Source organism: Martes martes, assembly GCF_963455335.1.
Source record: "Martes martes genome assembly, chromosome: 18".
In the NCBI taxonomy this organism is placed as follows: Eukaryota; Metazoa; Chordata; class Mammalia; order Carnivora; family Mustelidae; genus Martes; species Martes martes.
In genome coordinates, this window is record NC_137906.1 from 29420225 (window position 1) to 29434711 (window position 14487).

The following is a 14487-nucleotide window of genomic DNA, read 5'->3' on the forward strand; positions in this document are numbered from 1 at the left end:
GATTTTTTTTTTTAAGATTTTATTTATTTATTTGACAGACAGAGATCACAAGTAGGCAGAGAGGCAGGCAGAGAGAGAGAGAGGGAAGCAGGCTGTCTGCTCAGCGGGGAGAGCAGAGAGCCTGGTGTGGGGCTCGATCCCAGGACCCCAAGACGATGACTTGAGCCAAAGGCAGAGGCTCTAACCCACTGAGCCACCCAGGCGCCCCGGAATCACTTCCAGATTTATGAGGATATTAGTTTCCTGTGGCTACTGTGACAAATGAGCACAGACTGGGTGCCTTAGGACGACAGAAATGTGTTTTCCCATGGTTCTGAAGGCTAGAAGTTTAAAATCTGTATCAGTGGGCTGAAGTCAGGTGTGGGCAGGGCTGAACTCCCTCCAGAGGTTCGAAGGGAGAGTCCCTTTCTTTCTTGGGCCAGCTGATGTTGCCTGCCGGTACTCATTCCTAGGTCCATGGCCCCATCATTCCAGTTTTTGAGACCAGACCTTCAAATCTCCCTCTGCTCTGTCTTTACATGGTCTTCTCTTGTGTATTTGTGTATTTGTGTGTGTGTGTGTGTGTGTGTGTGTGTGTGTGTGTAGGTGTGTAGTCTCCTTCTACTTCTTTCTTAGCTGGATGCATGTGACTGCATTTAGAGCTCACCTGGACACTCCATCTATAGATCTTTAACTTAATCACATCCGCAAGGACTTTGCCATATAAGGTAACATTCACATGTTCCAGGGTATTATGTGAATTTGTTTTGAGAGGCCATTTTTCAGCCTACTACAGCGATAAAACAAATAGGATACTATGCATACATCTCTGTACTTTGCTTCTAGGAGTGTAGAACTGGAATCATCTAACAAAAATTCAAGACTGGTTAAATGATGAAGTAGCCATAGAGTCAGGTATAGTGTCACCACTACAAATGAAGTGGATATATACTGACATGGAACCATATTCATGATAAAGTAGAAAAAAGCAAGTTGCAGGACTTCATAGGGGTGGCATGTGAGTTTAGAAGATACATGTCATACCTGAGTGGCTTCCCCTGGGGAGTAGGAATGGTGGTTTTTTTGTTTTGTTTTTTTACCTGTTTGTACTTTGGAATTTTAAAATCAAATGTATTTGAGGGGCATCTGGGTGGATCAGTTGGTTAGGCATCTGACTGTTGGTTCCGGCTTAGGTCGTGATCTCGGGTCATGAGCTAGAGCCCCAAGTTGGGCTCAGTACTCAGCGAGGAGGCTGTTTGGGATGCTCTGTCTCTCTGCCCCTCACCCCATTTGCATGTATTCACTCCATCCCTGTCCCTAAAATAAATAAATAAAATCTTTAAAAAAATTTTAACAAAAATAGAGAACTTGTAAAACAAGTACTTTATAATAAATTCATGTGTTTTATAATAGATCCATGTGTTTTATAATAACCCCAGAAGAAAATGGACTTGAGTTTAATTTTTTGGATGAATTATGTTGCAGAAGTAATACAGGATTATTGCAATTTAACCTTTTTTGATTTGTTGCCCAGATAGCAGACCCTACATTAGCTGAGATGGGAAAAAACTTGAAAGAGGCCATGAAGATGCTAGAGGACAGTCAGAGGTGAGCCTGGAACAGAAGTGACCCTATTAAACGTGTTCAGCCTGTTGTGAAGCTGGTGGCACTGGTTTCCTGCTGGTAAAAACACCTCTTGGTTTCACAATGTCACACTTAGCTTAGCTTCATCTGACTTTAAAGACGGTGTTTGTTTTGCATAGAAGGTACTTTGTAATTAAAAGATTTTGAAATTGTGGGGCAGGACTTACTAATGTTCAGTTCTGCCTATTAAGAATTTCATTTACTTAACAGATTGATTTGAATTCTATAAATGCTCCTTGCTCTATGTTTAGGTCATATAGAGCATCAGCTAACCAAAAAATGGGTTAAAGTGTTACTCATTTCATGTTCTTTTCCTGAAATTCAAACTGTACCCCAAACTGGGGGCTAGGACAACGGGAATAGGGCAAGAGATGTGGTAAATGTATTTCAAATCCTATGTCAGTTACTAAGAGGTTAAAGGCAACATCATCACATGTTTACATGTTCAAATCTTAGAAATTTGATAAGATAGAACAAATCATTTTTTATTTCCTTTAAATCAGAAGAACAGAGGAGGAAAATGGAAAGAAATCATCAGGAGATATTCCGGGGCCACTCCAAGGCAGGTAGGTGACAATGAAGATACATATTTTAGTTGGGTATGTGTTTTCTTTAAATCGAGATTTCCAGACTATAGTTGATGGATAATTTTAGTTGTGATAAGCACAGAGCAAATTGAGAGTCCTGTACCGTGTCATATCAGAAAACCGGAATGCCGTTGGCTAGTTGTGATAATGCTGAATCTGCCTGCTTCTCACCCTTTCCCATTCAGGATTTAATTTAATTTCCCATTCAGAATTTAAGAACTTCAGGACTCAAAAGTGATGCACAAATTTAAAATTCTGTAACTCGACTGTCATACTTAGTTCATCCTTGAAACCCGTCCTCTATTCAGTAGACTGGGCTTTATGGTGAGAGATACATTAATTTGATAAGATATATCATTTTTATAATACAGTAAAATGAAAATGTCAGCTTCATTCTTTTGTAGGCAGGGTGATTTTTTTTTTTTTTTTTTTTTTTTGGCAACTAAGCCAGTCTGTCCAGTGTGTATGGTTGAAGCTAGTAGGCAAAGATCAGAAAAATAAGTAGCTATGTACCTAAGATACTCACTGATGTTAAGACTCAGTCTGGAATTAAAGTCCCAGCCCAGCTTCCCTCAAGCTTTTTTTTTTTATAACCAGGAAACTGCACGTAGGTAAACAGTACAACTCCCTTCAATTGTCCTTTGACCTGTATGTGAATATGTACAAGGTTGCAAAAGAGAAGCATGGAGGAAGGACCACTTGTGTCACAAGTATCCTAGCTAACACACCCAGATACTAGCATTTTAAGATAGGCTTCCTGACTGTAGCCTGACGGTGCTGATCTGAAGCCCTTGGATGTGAAATGAGTTCTACAGCTGAGAGCACAAACCAAGTCCTGTCCCCCCCTCTTCGCACACCTCTGGAAGGGAATGAAAGGGTTCTGCTGATCCCACAGAAATTTCCCTACAAGAGGTAGTAGCAGGAACTTCTCGAATTCTCAGAATAGGAGGGCATTAAAGCCACAGAGCGGGAGCAGTCACGCTTAATAATGCTGACACCAACACAGGAGATCGTGTTTGCCAGGCACGGCGATAAACGTGTTCCATGCACTGATTGTGTCCTCACTGTTCTGTAGTGGGGCTGAGGGAGTTTCAGCAGCTTGCTCAAGGTCACGTGCCTAGCCCCCACTCTCTCCACAGTGTCCAGGGGCCAGAGCCCCTCTCATATGAAGGTCAGCACCTTGGGGAGAAGGGGTATTAGGGCATTGTTTTGTCTGTGCTGCTTTTTCAAAAGAGAACCTTTTTGTTAGTGATATTCTCATTAATGGAGTGATACTATTTTTACATTACAGTTACTACAAGTCACCTCGCCATTGCTTACTACCGTAGCCATTCACATTCTCCTCATAAGTTTTCAACCCCTCATGTAATAAGCGTTTAATAACATATCTTGGATAGAAGTAAAACTGTTTGCACTCGCAGTAGATCTCCAGTTTCCCTGCCTGGGGAAGTGGGGGTAAGAAGCGATGCTTGCATTTCATGTTTAAGTCTGTTAGAACAGCCAGGCAAGACTCCTCCGTGGAGGGAAACTAGCCATACCAGTGGCCTCGGAGTAGTCTTAGTCCCGCTGTGACCTTGCAGTATCTTAAAAAGACTATGTTGGTTCTTTAACACGCTTATTAAATGTTCTCCTTGGACTCAGATGAACAGGTAGAGAAGTAATGCTGACGTAATACTGGTGAAATTTCAGAGATTGATCTCCTGTTTGGGTAGAAGATTTAATAATGACATGGTTATAGTGCAGATTCGGTTCATTTGAGGTTTGTTTTTAAAAGATGTCTAGTGTATCTCAAGCACATTCTTATGCTCAATTTAAAAAGAACAACTCGCTAGAGCTGCTTCAAGTGAGGGAGGTAGAGTGGTGAGGGATGTGTGCTCTTTCCGCCCGCCGGTCAGCTCTCTTCTCGTTCTGCAGTGGACAAGACATGGTTAGCCTCCTCCAGTTAGTTCAGAACCTGATGCACGGAGATGAAGACGAGGAGCCCCAGAGTGCCCGGTAATGTGGGACGGTTGGCAGCTTCTGTTTGAAAGTATATGTGTTCTTGATTTTGATAGTGATTGCATTCTTTTTTTTTTTTCCCTGTAAACAGTGATTGCATTCTTACAAGTTGCTAAAACAGAGCTATGTTTCATTCAGAGTTACGCCTGATATTAAAACAGTGTTCATTTCTTCCCTTTCGGAGAGACATTTAATATATTTTAGGGAACATACTTCACAAAAGGAAGGCGCTCCCTCAGGCTCAATCCTGTAGTTTCTCTGGCATCCAGTCTTAGAGAGGGGCTGGCACAGAGAGTGGAGAGCACTGCTGTGGGCTTTCTGCCGCGGCTGGCTCCTGCTTCACGCTTCCGCTTCGGACCGCGGAGAACTGCCGCAGCTGAATCTGTTGGTGGCAGGCCCCGCTGTCTGTGAATCATCCGTTTATTTTTATTCATCTAACTTCGCTATTCATTTAGTTTCATGGTTAGTTGTTTTAAATTTAATTTTGGGGGGAGATAAGTAATGGCATTCTCCTTTTTCAAATTTCAAACAATAAAAAAGGCCATTTTCGGTCAGTGATATGATGGCCTGTGTTACCTGAACCCAAAATTGATGTGAATTCCAAAATGACAGAGGCCCTGCATGAAAAGGGGAATTTCCTTCATACTCTTCCCCTCCCCGCTTGTTCTCGTGTGTTCTTCAGAGATAACGTATGTGTATGTGTACACAAGCAAAGTCTCCGTATGTTGTTCTGCACGTTGCTGTTTTCATTTATGTCTTGGAGTTCATTATTTATCAGTATACAAAGAGCTTTTGCCTGTAAGAGCTGTTTAGTTTTCCTTTTGATGAATGAACCATATTTTATTTAACTGGTCTCCTGTTCATGTTTACTGTCGCAAGCATTGCGGCTGCCAGTAACTGTACGTGTGTCATTTATCATACAGACGAGGGCTTCTGGGGATCGAAGTCCTAAAGTGGTATTTCTAGGCCAGATAGTTTGTATATTTGTAATTTTGATAGATACTGCCAAATTTCCTGGGGAATTATGCCAGTTTGTAGCCCCACCTGCAGTGCATGAGAATATCTCTCTGCCCACACCTTGCCTACGAGGCTCTTAGCAGACCTAAGGACGGTTGCCAGTCCGCAAGGTGAGCAGTGATATGTCGGCATAATTTTAGTTCACATTTTTCTTATGAGTCAGGTTAGGTTTCTTTTTATGTATTTTAAGGCCCATTTACATTTCCTTTTTTATGAATTATATCCTTTGCTCAGTATCCTGTCCAATTTTTTGGTCTTATTCTTATTGATTTATACTTTTTATAAGGGAAATTAGTCCTTCCATTTTAATTATGCATAAAATGCTACGTGGTTCTCCTTGAATTTGCTGTATTGTTATAAACAGCCCACAGACAGTGTGTGTGAGGGGGTAGTTGATCTTCATCTAATGATTCTTTGAGAAAATTTTCTGTCCAGTGTATCTCAGCACTATGCTCTGTAGTTCTTACAGCTGACATTTAATTAAAAAAAAAAATGGAGACAGAAAATTATTCACAGTTTGTATATTTAGTAGATATTCAATAAAAAGGATATGTATCTCCTAGGATTTGAATTTTTAAAATCTTTTTGTTCCCCAGGTTATCAGTACTTTATATACATGAATTTCCTAAATTTATCTGAATATTTGACTTCTAGGCCATTAAGTGGATTTCAAATCTGACAGATTTCTGTGAAAACCCTGTGTCTCTAGGTTTTGTTTTATTGCTTTATTCATATTCTAAATAAATAAATATTTTAAATTTTAAAAAAATAAAAATTTTAAATAAATACTCTTTTAATATAATTCATTTTGATTAATAGAATCCAGAATATTGGAGAACAAGGTCATATAGCTTTGCTGGGGCATAGTCTGGGAGCCTATATTTCAACCCTGGACAAAGAGAAGCTTAGAAAACTTACGACCAGGATACTTTCAGACACTACATTATGGCTGTGCAGAATTTTCAGGTAAGGACACACATGAGTCGGGTACAGACTTTTTTTTGGAGCTATGCTGCTTAAGTTCATGTCTGCTTTTTCCCTTTCCTCTTGAAGGGTTTCTTAATCTCTGAATGTCTCAGTTTCCCCATCTGTTAAATGGGGATAACATTAGTCTTTATGTCATGGTATTGTTACGAGGATTAAATGAGCGAAGACCAAGAACATATGCACATATAGTTTGGATAATGTCAGAGTTAGTTATTTTTAGGATTCCTGCTTGGCATATGTTGATAGAAGATGGAGTAGGAAAAATGCTTCAAGTATTTTTAATCAAAATACTAGCTTCGGCTTTAGTAGAAGGGAAATGCTGCCATAAGGAATTTGAGTGTGTGTTATGAAATGGAAATTTGCTTTATGCTCCGATAATGTTGGCATTATTAAGGAATTATAGCAGGTGAGGAATCAGTAGAAGACACAGGACCAGTGGTATTTTTGTGTTTATGCTGTTACTTATAAAGAAAAGAGATGTTTGCCTAACCCTGTAAGATTTAACGTGAGAGACACGCTTTCGGATGTTGGGAAAGAGCTTGGCCTGATGAGAATATAAACTGTATTGGCAACTGTATTGCAAAGAAGAAATTTTCTTCTATTCTAGTAATAGTCTACCACCTGTAATTGAAATTCTCTCTCCTTTTCTAGAAAGCAGACTGAGAAGAGTAATTGGCCCCAGGCAGATAATAGCAAAAGCAAAAGTTGGGTTGCCTAGCATTTTTGACAATTTTATTTACTTTGGATGTTTTAGGGCTAAAACCGCTAAGAACCTTGAGTGTGTTATTTATGCTGGCCTTCTTGTAGAATAAGCCAAAACCATGATTTCAGCCTTTTTACATCAAAGAGATTCCTCTTCTCTGCTGTTTTTCATAGTCACTGCTCTCTGTGGAGTTGAGTACAGATGAAGGATCGTTGCCTCTGTTCTGAGGCATAAACAAAGATTTATGTATTTGAAAGAGTGAGTGAGCAGAGGGAGGGGCAGAGGGAGAGGGTGACAAGCAGACTCCTTGGCAGAGGGAGAGGGTGACAAGCAGACTCCTTGCTTGAGCAAGTAGCTTCTCTCAGGGCTCAGTCTCAGGACCCTGAGATCGCGACCTGAGCCGAAATCAAGAGTTGGAGGCTCAACCGACTAAGCCGCCCAGGAGCCCTTCCTCTGTTCCTTATAGCCTCCAGCTGTAAGGTGTGGTCAGCCATCTATGATGCGGGTGACCCCTATCTCCCTCTGACTGTTCTAGGTGACAGTTTCTAGGTTAAAAAGGAATTATTTCCAGGATTATAAGACTAGGATTGTAAAATCAGAGTTACCCAACGATCAGACCATATTGATATATGGCTGTCTCTTAACAGGTATGAAAATGGCTGCGCCTATTTCCACGAAGAAGAAAGAGAAGGACTTGCAAAGATCTGCAGGCTTGCTATTCATTCTCGTTATGAAGACTTCGTAGTGGATGGTTTCAATGTGTTATATAATAAAAAACCTGTCATATATCTTAGCGCTGCTGCTAGGCCTGGCCTGGGCCAGTACCTTTGTAATCAGGTAAGGTGGTATACGGTGGATATTTTAAAGCAATTGTGTTTTGTTCTGTCCTGAAACTTTATAGTGTGTAATACACCCATTTCTTTAGCTCCAGTTTCAAAAGGAAAGAAACATATATGCTTGTTTTGTCATTGTCAGCAAATTTATTAAAGTATATTGATGAATTCTCGGATATATATATATATATATATGTGTCTGTGTGTGAAAAAAATACGTATATATATTTGAGAGAGAGCACACGCACATGCAAGCAGTGGGTAAGGGAAGAGGGAGAGAGAGAATCTTAAGCAGGCTTCATACTCAGCATGGAGCCTGACGTGGGGCTCAGTCTCACAACCCTGAGATCATGACCGGAGCTGAAATCAAGAGGTGGACACTTACCCGACTGAGCCTCCCGGCGCGGGGGGGGGGTGGGGGGGTGGGGTGTGTGTGTGTGTGTGTGTGTGTGTGTGTGTGTTTAGTTGTGCAAAGGCAACCACAGTCAACATGTTTTTTTGCAGAGTTTTTACACAGTTATGTGTTTTTACGTGGTTATGTCTGGCTTTTTTCATTTAGTGTTATAACCAGTACATATGCTGTTTGAACAGTTCTTCCAACTACAGTTTGTTTTTAATATCTTCATAATACTACTTCAAGTGACTGTATGGTATTTTGTTTTATTTATTTTTTAAAAGATTTTATTTATTTATTTGACAGACAGAGATCACAAGTAGGCAGAGAGGCAGGCAGAGAGAGAGAGGGGGAAGCAGGCTCCCCGCTGGGCAGAGAGCCCGATGTGGGGCTCGATCCCAGGACCCTGGGATCATGACCTGAGCCGAAGGCAGAGGCTTTAACCCACTGAGCCACCCAGGCGCCCCACTGTATGGTATTTTAAATACTGTTTCCCTTTTGGGCAATTAAAGTGTTCACCTTCTTTTATTTATCTGACCATTTTCAGGTAATGCTTTTTCCATAGGATTATTATGGACATCTTTGTGTACAAAACTTCTTCTGTATTAAGGAAATATTTTCTATATTATATTGTTTAAATAGATTTTCAGAATCTATCTAGAATTGCTAGATCAAAGAGCATTACCATTTTTTAATTTCATGGTACATATAGCCCGATTGGGGGGGGGGCTACAAAAAAGTGTTCAGCCTCTTGGCCAAGATTGTTTTAAGGCAAAGCCCATAGGATTAGAGCGTTTGTCTTTTGTAAGATGGAGGAGTCCTGGGAGGACACATGGGGGGAAACTCAGGGATTTAAGTTGATTATGAGCTGTGGTCATTGGTGGCAAGAAATTATGTCATCTTTTTCCTTCCAGATTTTATTTGTTTATAAGCAAGAGCAGGGAGAGGAGCAGAGGGAGAGGGACTACAGACTCTGCACTGAGTGCAGAGCCCAACATGGGCCTTGATCTCACAACCCTGAGATCATGACCCAAGCCGAAACCAAGAGTCAAATACTTAACCAGCTGAGCCACCAGGTGCCCCTTATGTCCTCTTCTGAGTGTGTACAGAAAGAGCAGATTTATAATATCCTTACAGAAACCTGGAACACATACTTCCTAACTACTACAGGCCAGGTTCTTATGGACCCACAGTTGTCTTGGGTCAGCAAGACAGCTGGGACAATTGGGACAGCAATTCCAGTTGGAATTGGGACATTCCCAATGCTTAGGAACAGCAGTCCAATCTTCAAAAGCTGTATGGGAGCACCGGTGTACTGTCATAAGACCATCACAAGACCATGCAACTCTTAGTCTTGGGGTCATGAGTTCAAGCCCCACACTGGGTGTAGAGCTTACTTGAAAAAAAAACAAAAAACTGTAGAAAGGTATTTTGTTAAGTCAGGCAGATGGCAGAATAGTATATATACAGTGGTCATATTCATGTTTTTTAAAGTGTTTATGTGTGGGGTGCCTGGCTGGCTCAGTCAGTGGAACATGTGACTCTTGATCTTGGGGTCATGAGTGCAAGCCCCACATTGGGCACAGAGCTTGCTTTAAAGAAAGAAAGTGTACATGTGTATGTTTTTTGTATCAAAAAATATTTTTATAAATACTTAGAAAATATTTAGAAGGTTTTATACTAATTTGTTAACAGTAGTGGCTTGATGGCTTATGGGGTGGGAGGGGATATTCACTTTAAACTTCTCTATTTTTTACTGTGTGTTTGACTTGGGCTTCATTTTCATAATTTAAAAAGAAAATCCGCTAAGGGGGAGAAAGTGTGCTCATTAAATTTTTGGTCTCGAAATGGTACTACCAAGTCTTAGTTACACAGGACAATATGCTGCCACTGTTTAAAAATTTCTAAAACTATAACTCCTCAAGGATTGGGAAGCTAAAAATAAAGAATATAAAATTTATTTGACAATTACTATCTCCATTCATAACACTGACTTCGTTTCTTTTAAGAAATGTACATCTGCTAATCCATATTTATTGCTTTTTTAGGAGTGGGTGGATCCATAAATGAGATCCTGTTCTTTGGATGCCTTTTGCTGGTGTTATTTGTCACTAATGCTTGGAGGAAGGATCCTAAATTATCTCTCAAAATGCTTAGAGCTTGGTTGTTTCTTGGTTTGGATGTGTTTTTATTTTTTGGTATATTCTGGAATATAACAAAGATAGTTACCCATTTAGAACACAAGTTGATAGTTATTCATTTTGTCGACACAGAATATTACATTGTCTGTAACTCCTTACAAGAATCTCGGTGCCTGGGTAGCTCAGCTGGTTAAACGTCTGCCTTCAGCTGAGGTCTTGATCCCGGGGTCCTGGGATAGAGCCCCACATTGGGGTCCTGGCTCAGCCAGGAGCCTGCTTCTCTCTCTCCCTCTCCCCCTCCCCTGCTTGTGCTCTCTCAAGCGTGCACTCTCTCAGATAAATAAATAAAATCTTAAAAAGAAAAAAAATTTCTGCTCCTGGAAATTCACCCTTTTTTTTAAACTTGACTCTCTAGAGGTACTTCAGCATCTGTTCATAATATTAAGAGTTCCTAAGGAGAGATATTGTTTAAAAAGGGTAATTTTGAGTTTCTTAGAGCCACATTCTTTAAGGGGCTTAAGTGGATGGTGGCAAAGCTCTTTCTTACAAAATGGTGTGTTTCTTCTTGTAGCTCGGGTTGCCCTTCCCCTGCTTGTGTCGTGTGCCATGTAACACTATGTTTGGATCCCAGCATCAGATGGTGAGTTCTCTTTTTGGTTTGTAAAATAATACGGAATTGTTTTTGAAACCGTGTGTTCCTTTCAACTGAATTCTGTTTGTTGGCCTCCAGATAATTATTGGCCTGTTCATTTATCATTTATATCTTCCCACTGCATAGTACATGCTTCTGGAGTTGAATGTCCATGAAGGTTGGGTGGTAGATAGATCAGGAACACCTGACTCTTAAGGAATCTTGTCATTACTGTATCACCTGCTCTAAGTAGTAACCTGGGAGTCCAATTAAGCACCAGAATTTCTTCTAAAGCTCATCCTTTGAAAGGTTATCATTGTTGTCTGGATTTGTAAATGGCAGATTTTGAAGATGAGGTTCTTTATTGTAATGTGGGGTTGGAGTTGAATTCTGCTTTTTTTTCTTAATTTTTAAAATTTTAAAATTTAAATTTAATTAATTAACATAGTGTATTATTAGTTTCAGTAGTGGAGTTCAGTGATTCATCAGTCTTACATAATAACATCCAGTGCTTCATTACATCACATGCCCTCCTTAATGCCCATCACCCAGCTGCCGCATCCCCCACTCCACTTCCCCTTTAGCAACCTTCAGTTTGTTTCCTGTGATTAAGAGTCTCTTACGGCTCGTTTCCCTCTCTGATTTCATCTTGTGTTTTTTTTCCCTCCCGCCCCCTATTCTGCTGATTTTTAGACATTCAAGTGTTAAGCCTTTCCATACTGAAGCCAGAAACAAAAGGGATAGATTTTAGGGCTCCCTGTTTCTTTTTCCAGGGTAGTTTGATCTTCTGGTTTGGATACATCAATGAATAATATTGGAAATAAATTTTTGGCTATTTTGGGGGATTGAGAGAATATATTCTCATAAGTATTTAAAATTAGGGAAATATTTATCTGGTATATATGCAGTTTTTAACTTTGATCTCATTTAAGTGATTTTTGTACTTAGTCTTCAAGGTAAACTATGTGATTTTTGTCTCTGTGATCAGCGAAAATAGAAAAATGGTCAAGAATAAGAGTTGAGCCTGGGTGGTTCAGTTGGTTAAGCCTCTGACTTTTGATCTCAGCTTAGGTCTTGATCTCAGGGTCATAGTGTGGAGCCTACTTTAAAAAAAAAAAAAGGATAAGAAATGATTTGCATGATTTATATTGAGAGTCATCTGCTTCTTTTAAAAGTTAGAATTTTTTATTGTATAGCGTTTTATGCAAGTTGCTTCATGTTTTTGTGGTTTGCCTTTTTATCTAGGATGTTGCCTTCCTGGAGAAACTGATTAAAGATGATATAGAACGAGGAAAACTGCCCCTGTTGCTTGTAGCAAATGCTGGTGGGTATTATGAACTGAATCTACCGTTTCAGATAGGAGAGAAAGACTAGGTACTCAGCCTTAAAAACAAAAAGTCTAAAGTAATATTTGTGTGCCACATGGTTAAGGTAGTTTGTATCAGCACCGTGGTGAGAATTACAGTACCACACTGGGCTCCTTTGATTCCCTTTAATTGTGGGTTTGTTTGGGGAGTCAGTTTGTTGGGTGTGTGTCTGTTCTCATTTAGGTTATAAGTACTTCTCTTGTGTGCTTCCTTTCTAAATTGAATTTTATTATTTTATTTATTTATTTATTTGACACAGAGAGAGGGAGATCACAAGCAGGCAGAGAGAGAGGGGGAAAGCAGGCTCCCCGCTGAGCAGAGAGCCCGATGCGCACCTCGATCCCAGAACCCTGGGATCAGGACCCGAGCCGAAGAGGCTTAACCCTCTGAGCCACCCAGGCGCCCCTCTAAGTTGAATTTTAAAATGTCATACTTAAATGTCCACCTCGAACATGGCAGTTCAACCACCCCTTTCTGCTCTGCTTCCCTCATCATATTTAGCATTGTACTTGAAGCTCTAGACAGTGCGTAAGGCAAGAAAAATAATGATGTGACACACGTACTAGAAAGAACCAGCTGTCTTTACTTGCAGATGGCATGATTATACAGACAGAAAGTCGTAAGGAAACTACAGAAAAGCCATTGGCTTTTCTGCAAATTTTCTGCAAATTTCTGAAAATAAGCAAATTGATCAGGGTTGCAGGATTTCTATATACCAACAACAAACCATTGAAATTCAATTAAAAATGCCATTCATAATAGCATCAAAAAAATGAAAACTTGGATTTATGGATAAATTTAATAAAATGTATGCAAGATTTGTACACTGAAAACTATAAATGTTGCTGAGAGAAATTCAAGAATGATACAGCATATGCATCTGTGGAAAGACTCAATATTATGAAGTCTTAATTTGCTCAAATTAATCTAGATTCTACAGATCAGTCCCTATCAAAATTTCAGCAGGCTTCAATTTCTTCCAGAAGTTGATAAGTCAATTCTAAAATTTATGTGGAAATACAGAGGATTTGAGGATAGCCAAAATAATTTTGAAAAAGAACAAAATTCAAAGATTCAGGCTATATCTGGCTTTTAGACTTAGTATAAAGCCACAGATAATCAGGACAGTGTGGGATTAATTGAAGACAATAGAGTTTAGAAATAGACTCACATGTATGTATTACAAAGATGCCAAGATATTTCAAAGGAAGAAAGGTAGGTCTTTTCCACCAGTGATCTTGGAACAAGGAGATAAGCACATGGAAAAAAAAAAACTGAACCTTACGCCTTACCTCACTCTGTATACAAAAATCAGGTAGAAATGGTTTATAGACCTAAACCCTGTGAAAGAACCACTTGCAGTGGTAGTGTTTGTTAAGGCAGTTGGTGAGGGTTTGCAACCTAGTAAGGTGGGATTCTGGTAACTGGAAGTTTGGGACAGTCAGGAGAATGTACTGAGTCCTGTTTTACTCATGCTCCAGGAAGAGGGACCCGCCTATTCAGCCTGTGGTGTAAACGGACTTAACAAGGGGACAGGGTAAAGCACTCAGTATGTTTCAGCTGACTTTAGAGTGCATGTTCTATATTAAAACAAAGAACTTCTCGTATTGAGTTTTAAAAAAAAAAAAAAACCCGCAAATTTATTTACATTTATAATAGACACACCTACATAAAAATAACCCAGAGAGTGACAAAAAGCAAGCGTGAAAATGGGTATCTTGGGCACATAGTGACAGAACGAAAGTACTGTAGGCGTGTTGGTGTGAGATAAGGTAGACTCTACGCTAATTACAACACGTGTAATCCACTAAGACACAGCAGTTACGAATGCTGATGAGCATAACTGAAATAGATAAAGGAAAACCTCGGGAAAAATTGATAAAATACAAGCATAAATGGACAAACCCACTATCTTAGTGAGAGATTTGAATATCTTTCTCCTGAAAGAACATCAAGTAGATAGGGAAAAAAAAAAAGCTTTAATAAAGAGGTTTTAAGTAACAGCATTAACAAGCTTGCTTCTATAGATACATACAACGGAGACTATGTACACGTCGGAATTTGAATAACCAACTTGTAAAAGCTGATTTTAAGCCAGTTCACATAGCTAATCTCAATAAAACGGATATAATGTTACTTCCTTCTGAGAGAGAATGTATTTAAAAGCTTCTGTCATGCTGTAAAGACTCAGAAAGTATTTGTTCCT

General features: G+C 39.6%; 1 protein-coding gene across 4 annotated transcripts in view; it reads left to right on the forward strand.

The window, feature by feature from the left end:
- The window catches only part of PDXDC1 (pyridoxal dependent decarboxylase domain containing 1), a 54252-nt gene that overhangs the window by 14691 nt on the left and 25074 nt on the right, over window positions 1-14487 (forward strand). For 2 of the 4 annotated variants that reach the window (XM_080830259.1, XM_080830258.1), the window contains exons 2-8: window positions 1514-1587; window positions 2127-2189; window positions 4125-4205; window positions 6045-6191; window positions 7563-7752; window positions 10855-10923; window positions 12160-12238. In XM_080830259.1, the coding sequence (XP_080686385.1) occupies window positions 1514-1587; window positions 2127-2189; window positions 4125-4205; window positions 6045-6191; window positions 7563-7752; window positions 10855-10923; window positions 12160-12238 (703 nt within the window). Of the gene's footprint in view, window positions 1-1513; window positions 1663-2126; window positions 2190-4124; window positions 4206-6044; window positions 6192-7562; window positions 7753-10854; window positions 10924-12159; window positions 12239-14487 lie in introns of those variants that run through there. The other 2 variants (XM_080830261.1, XM_080830260.1) reach the window with 2 other exon arrangements.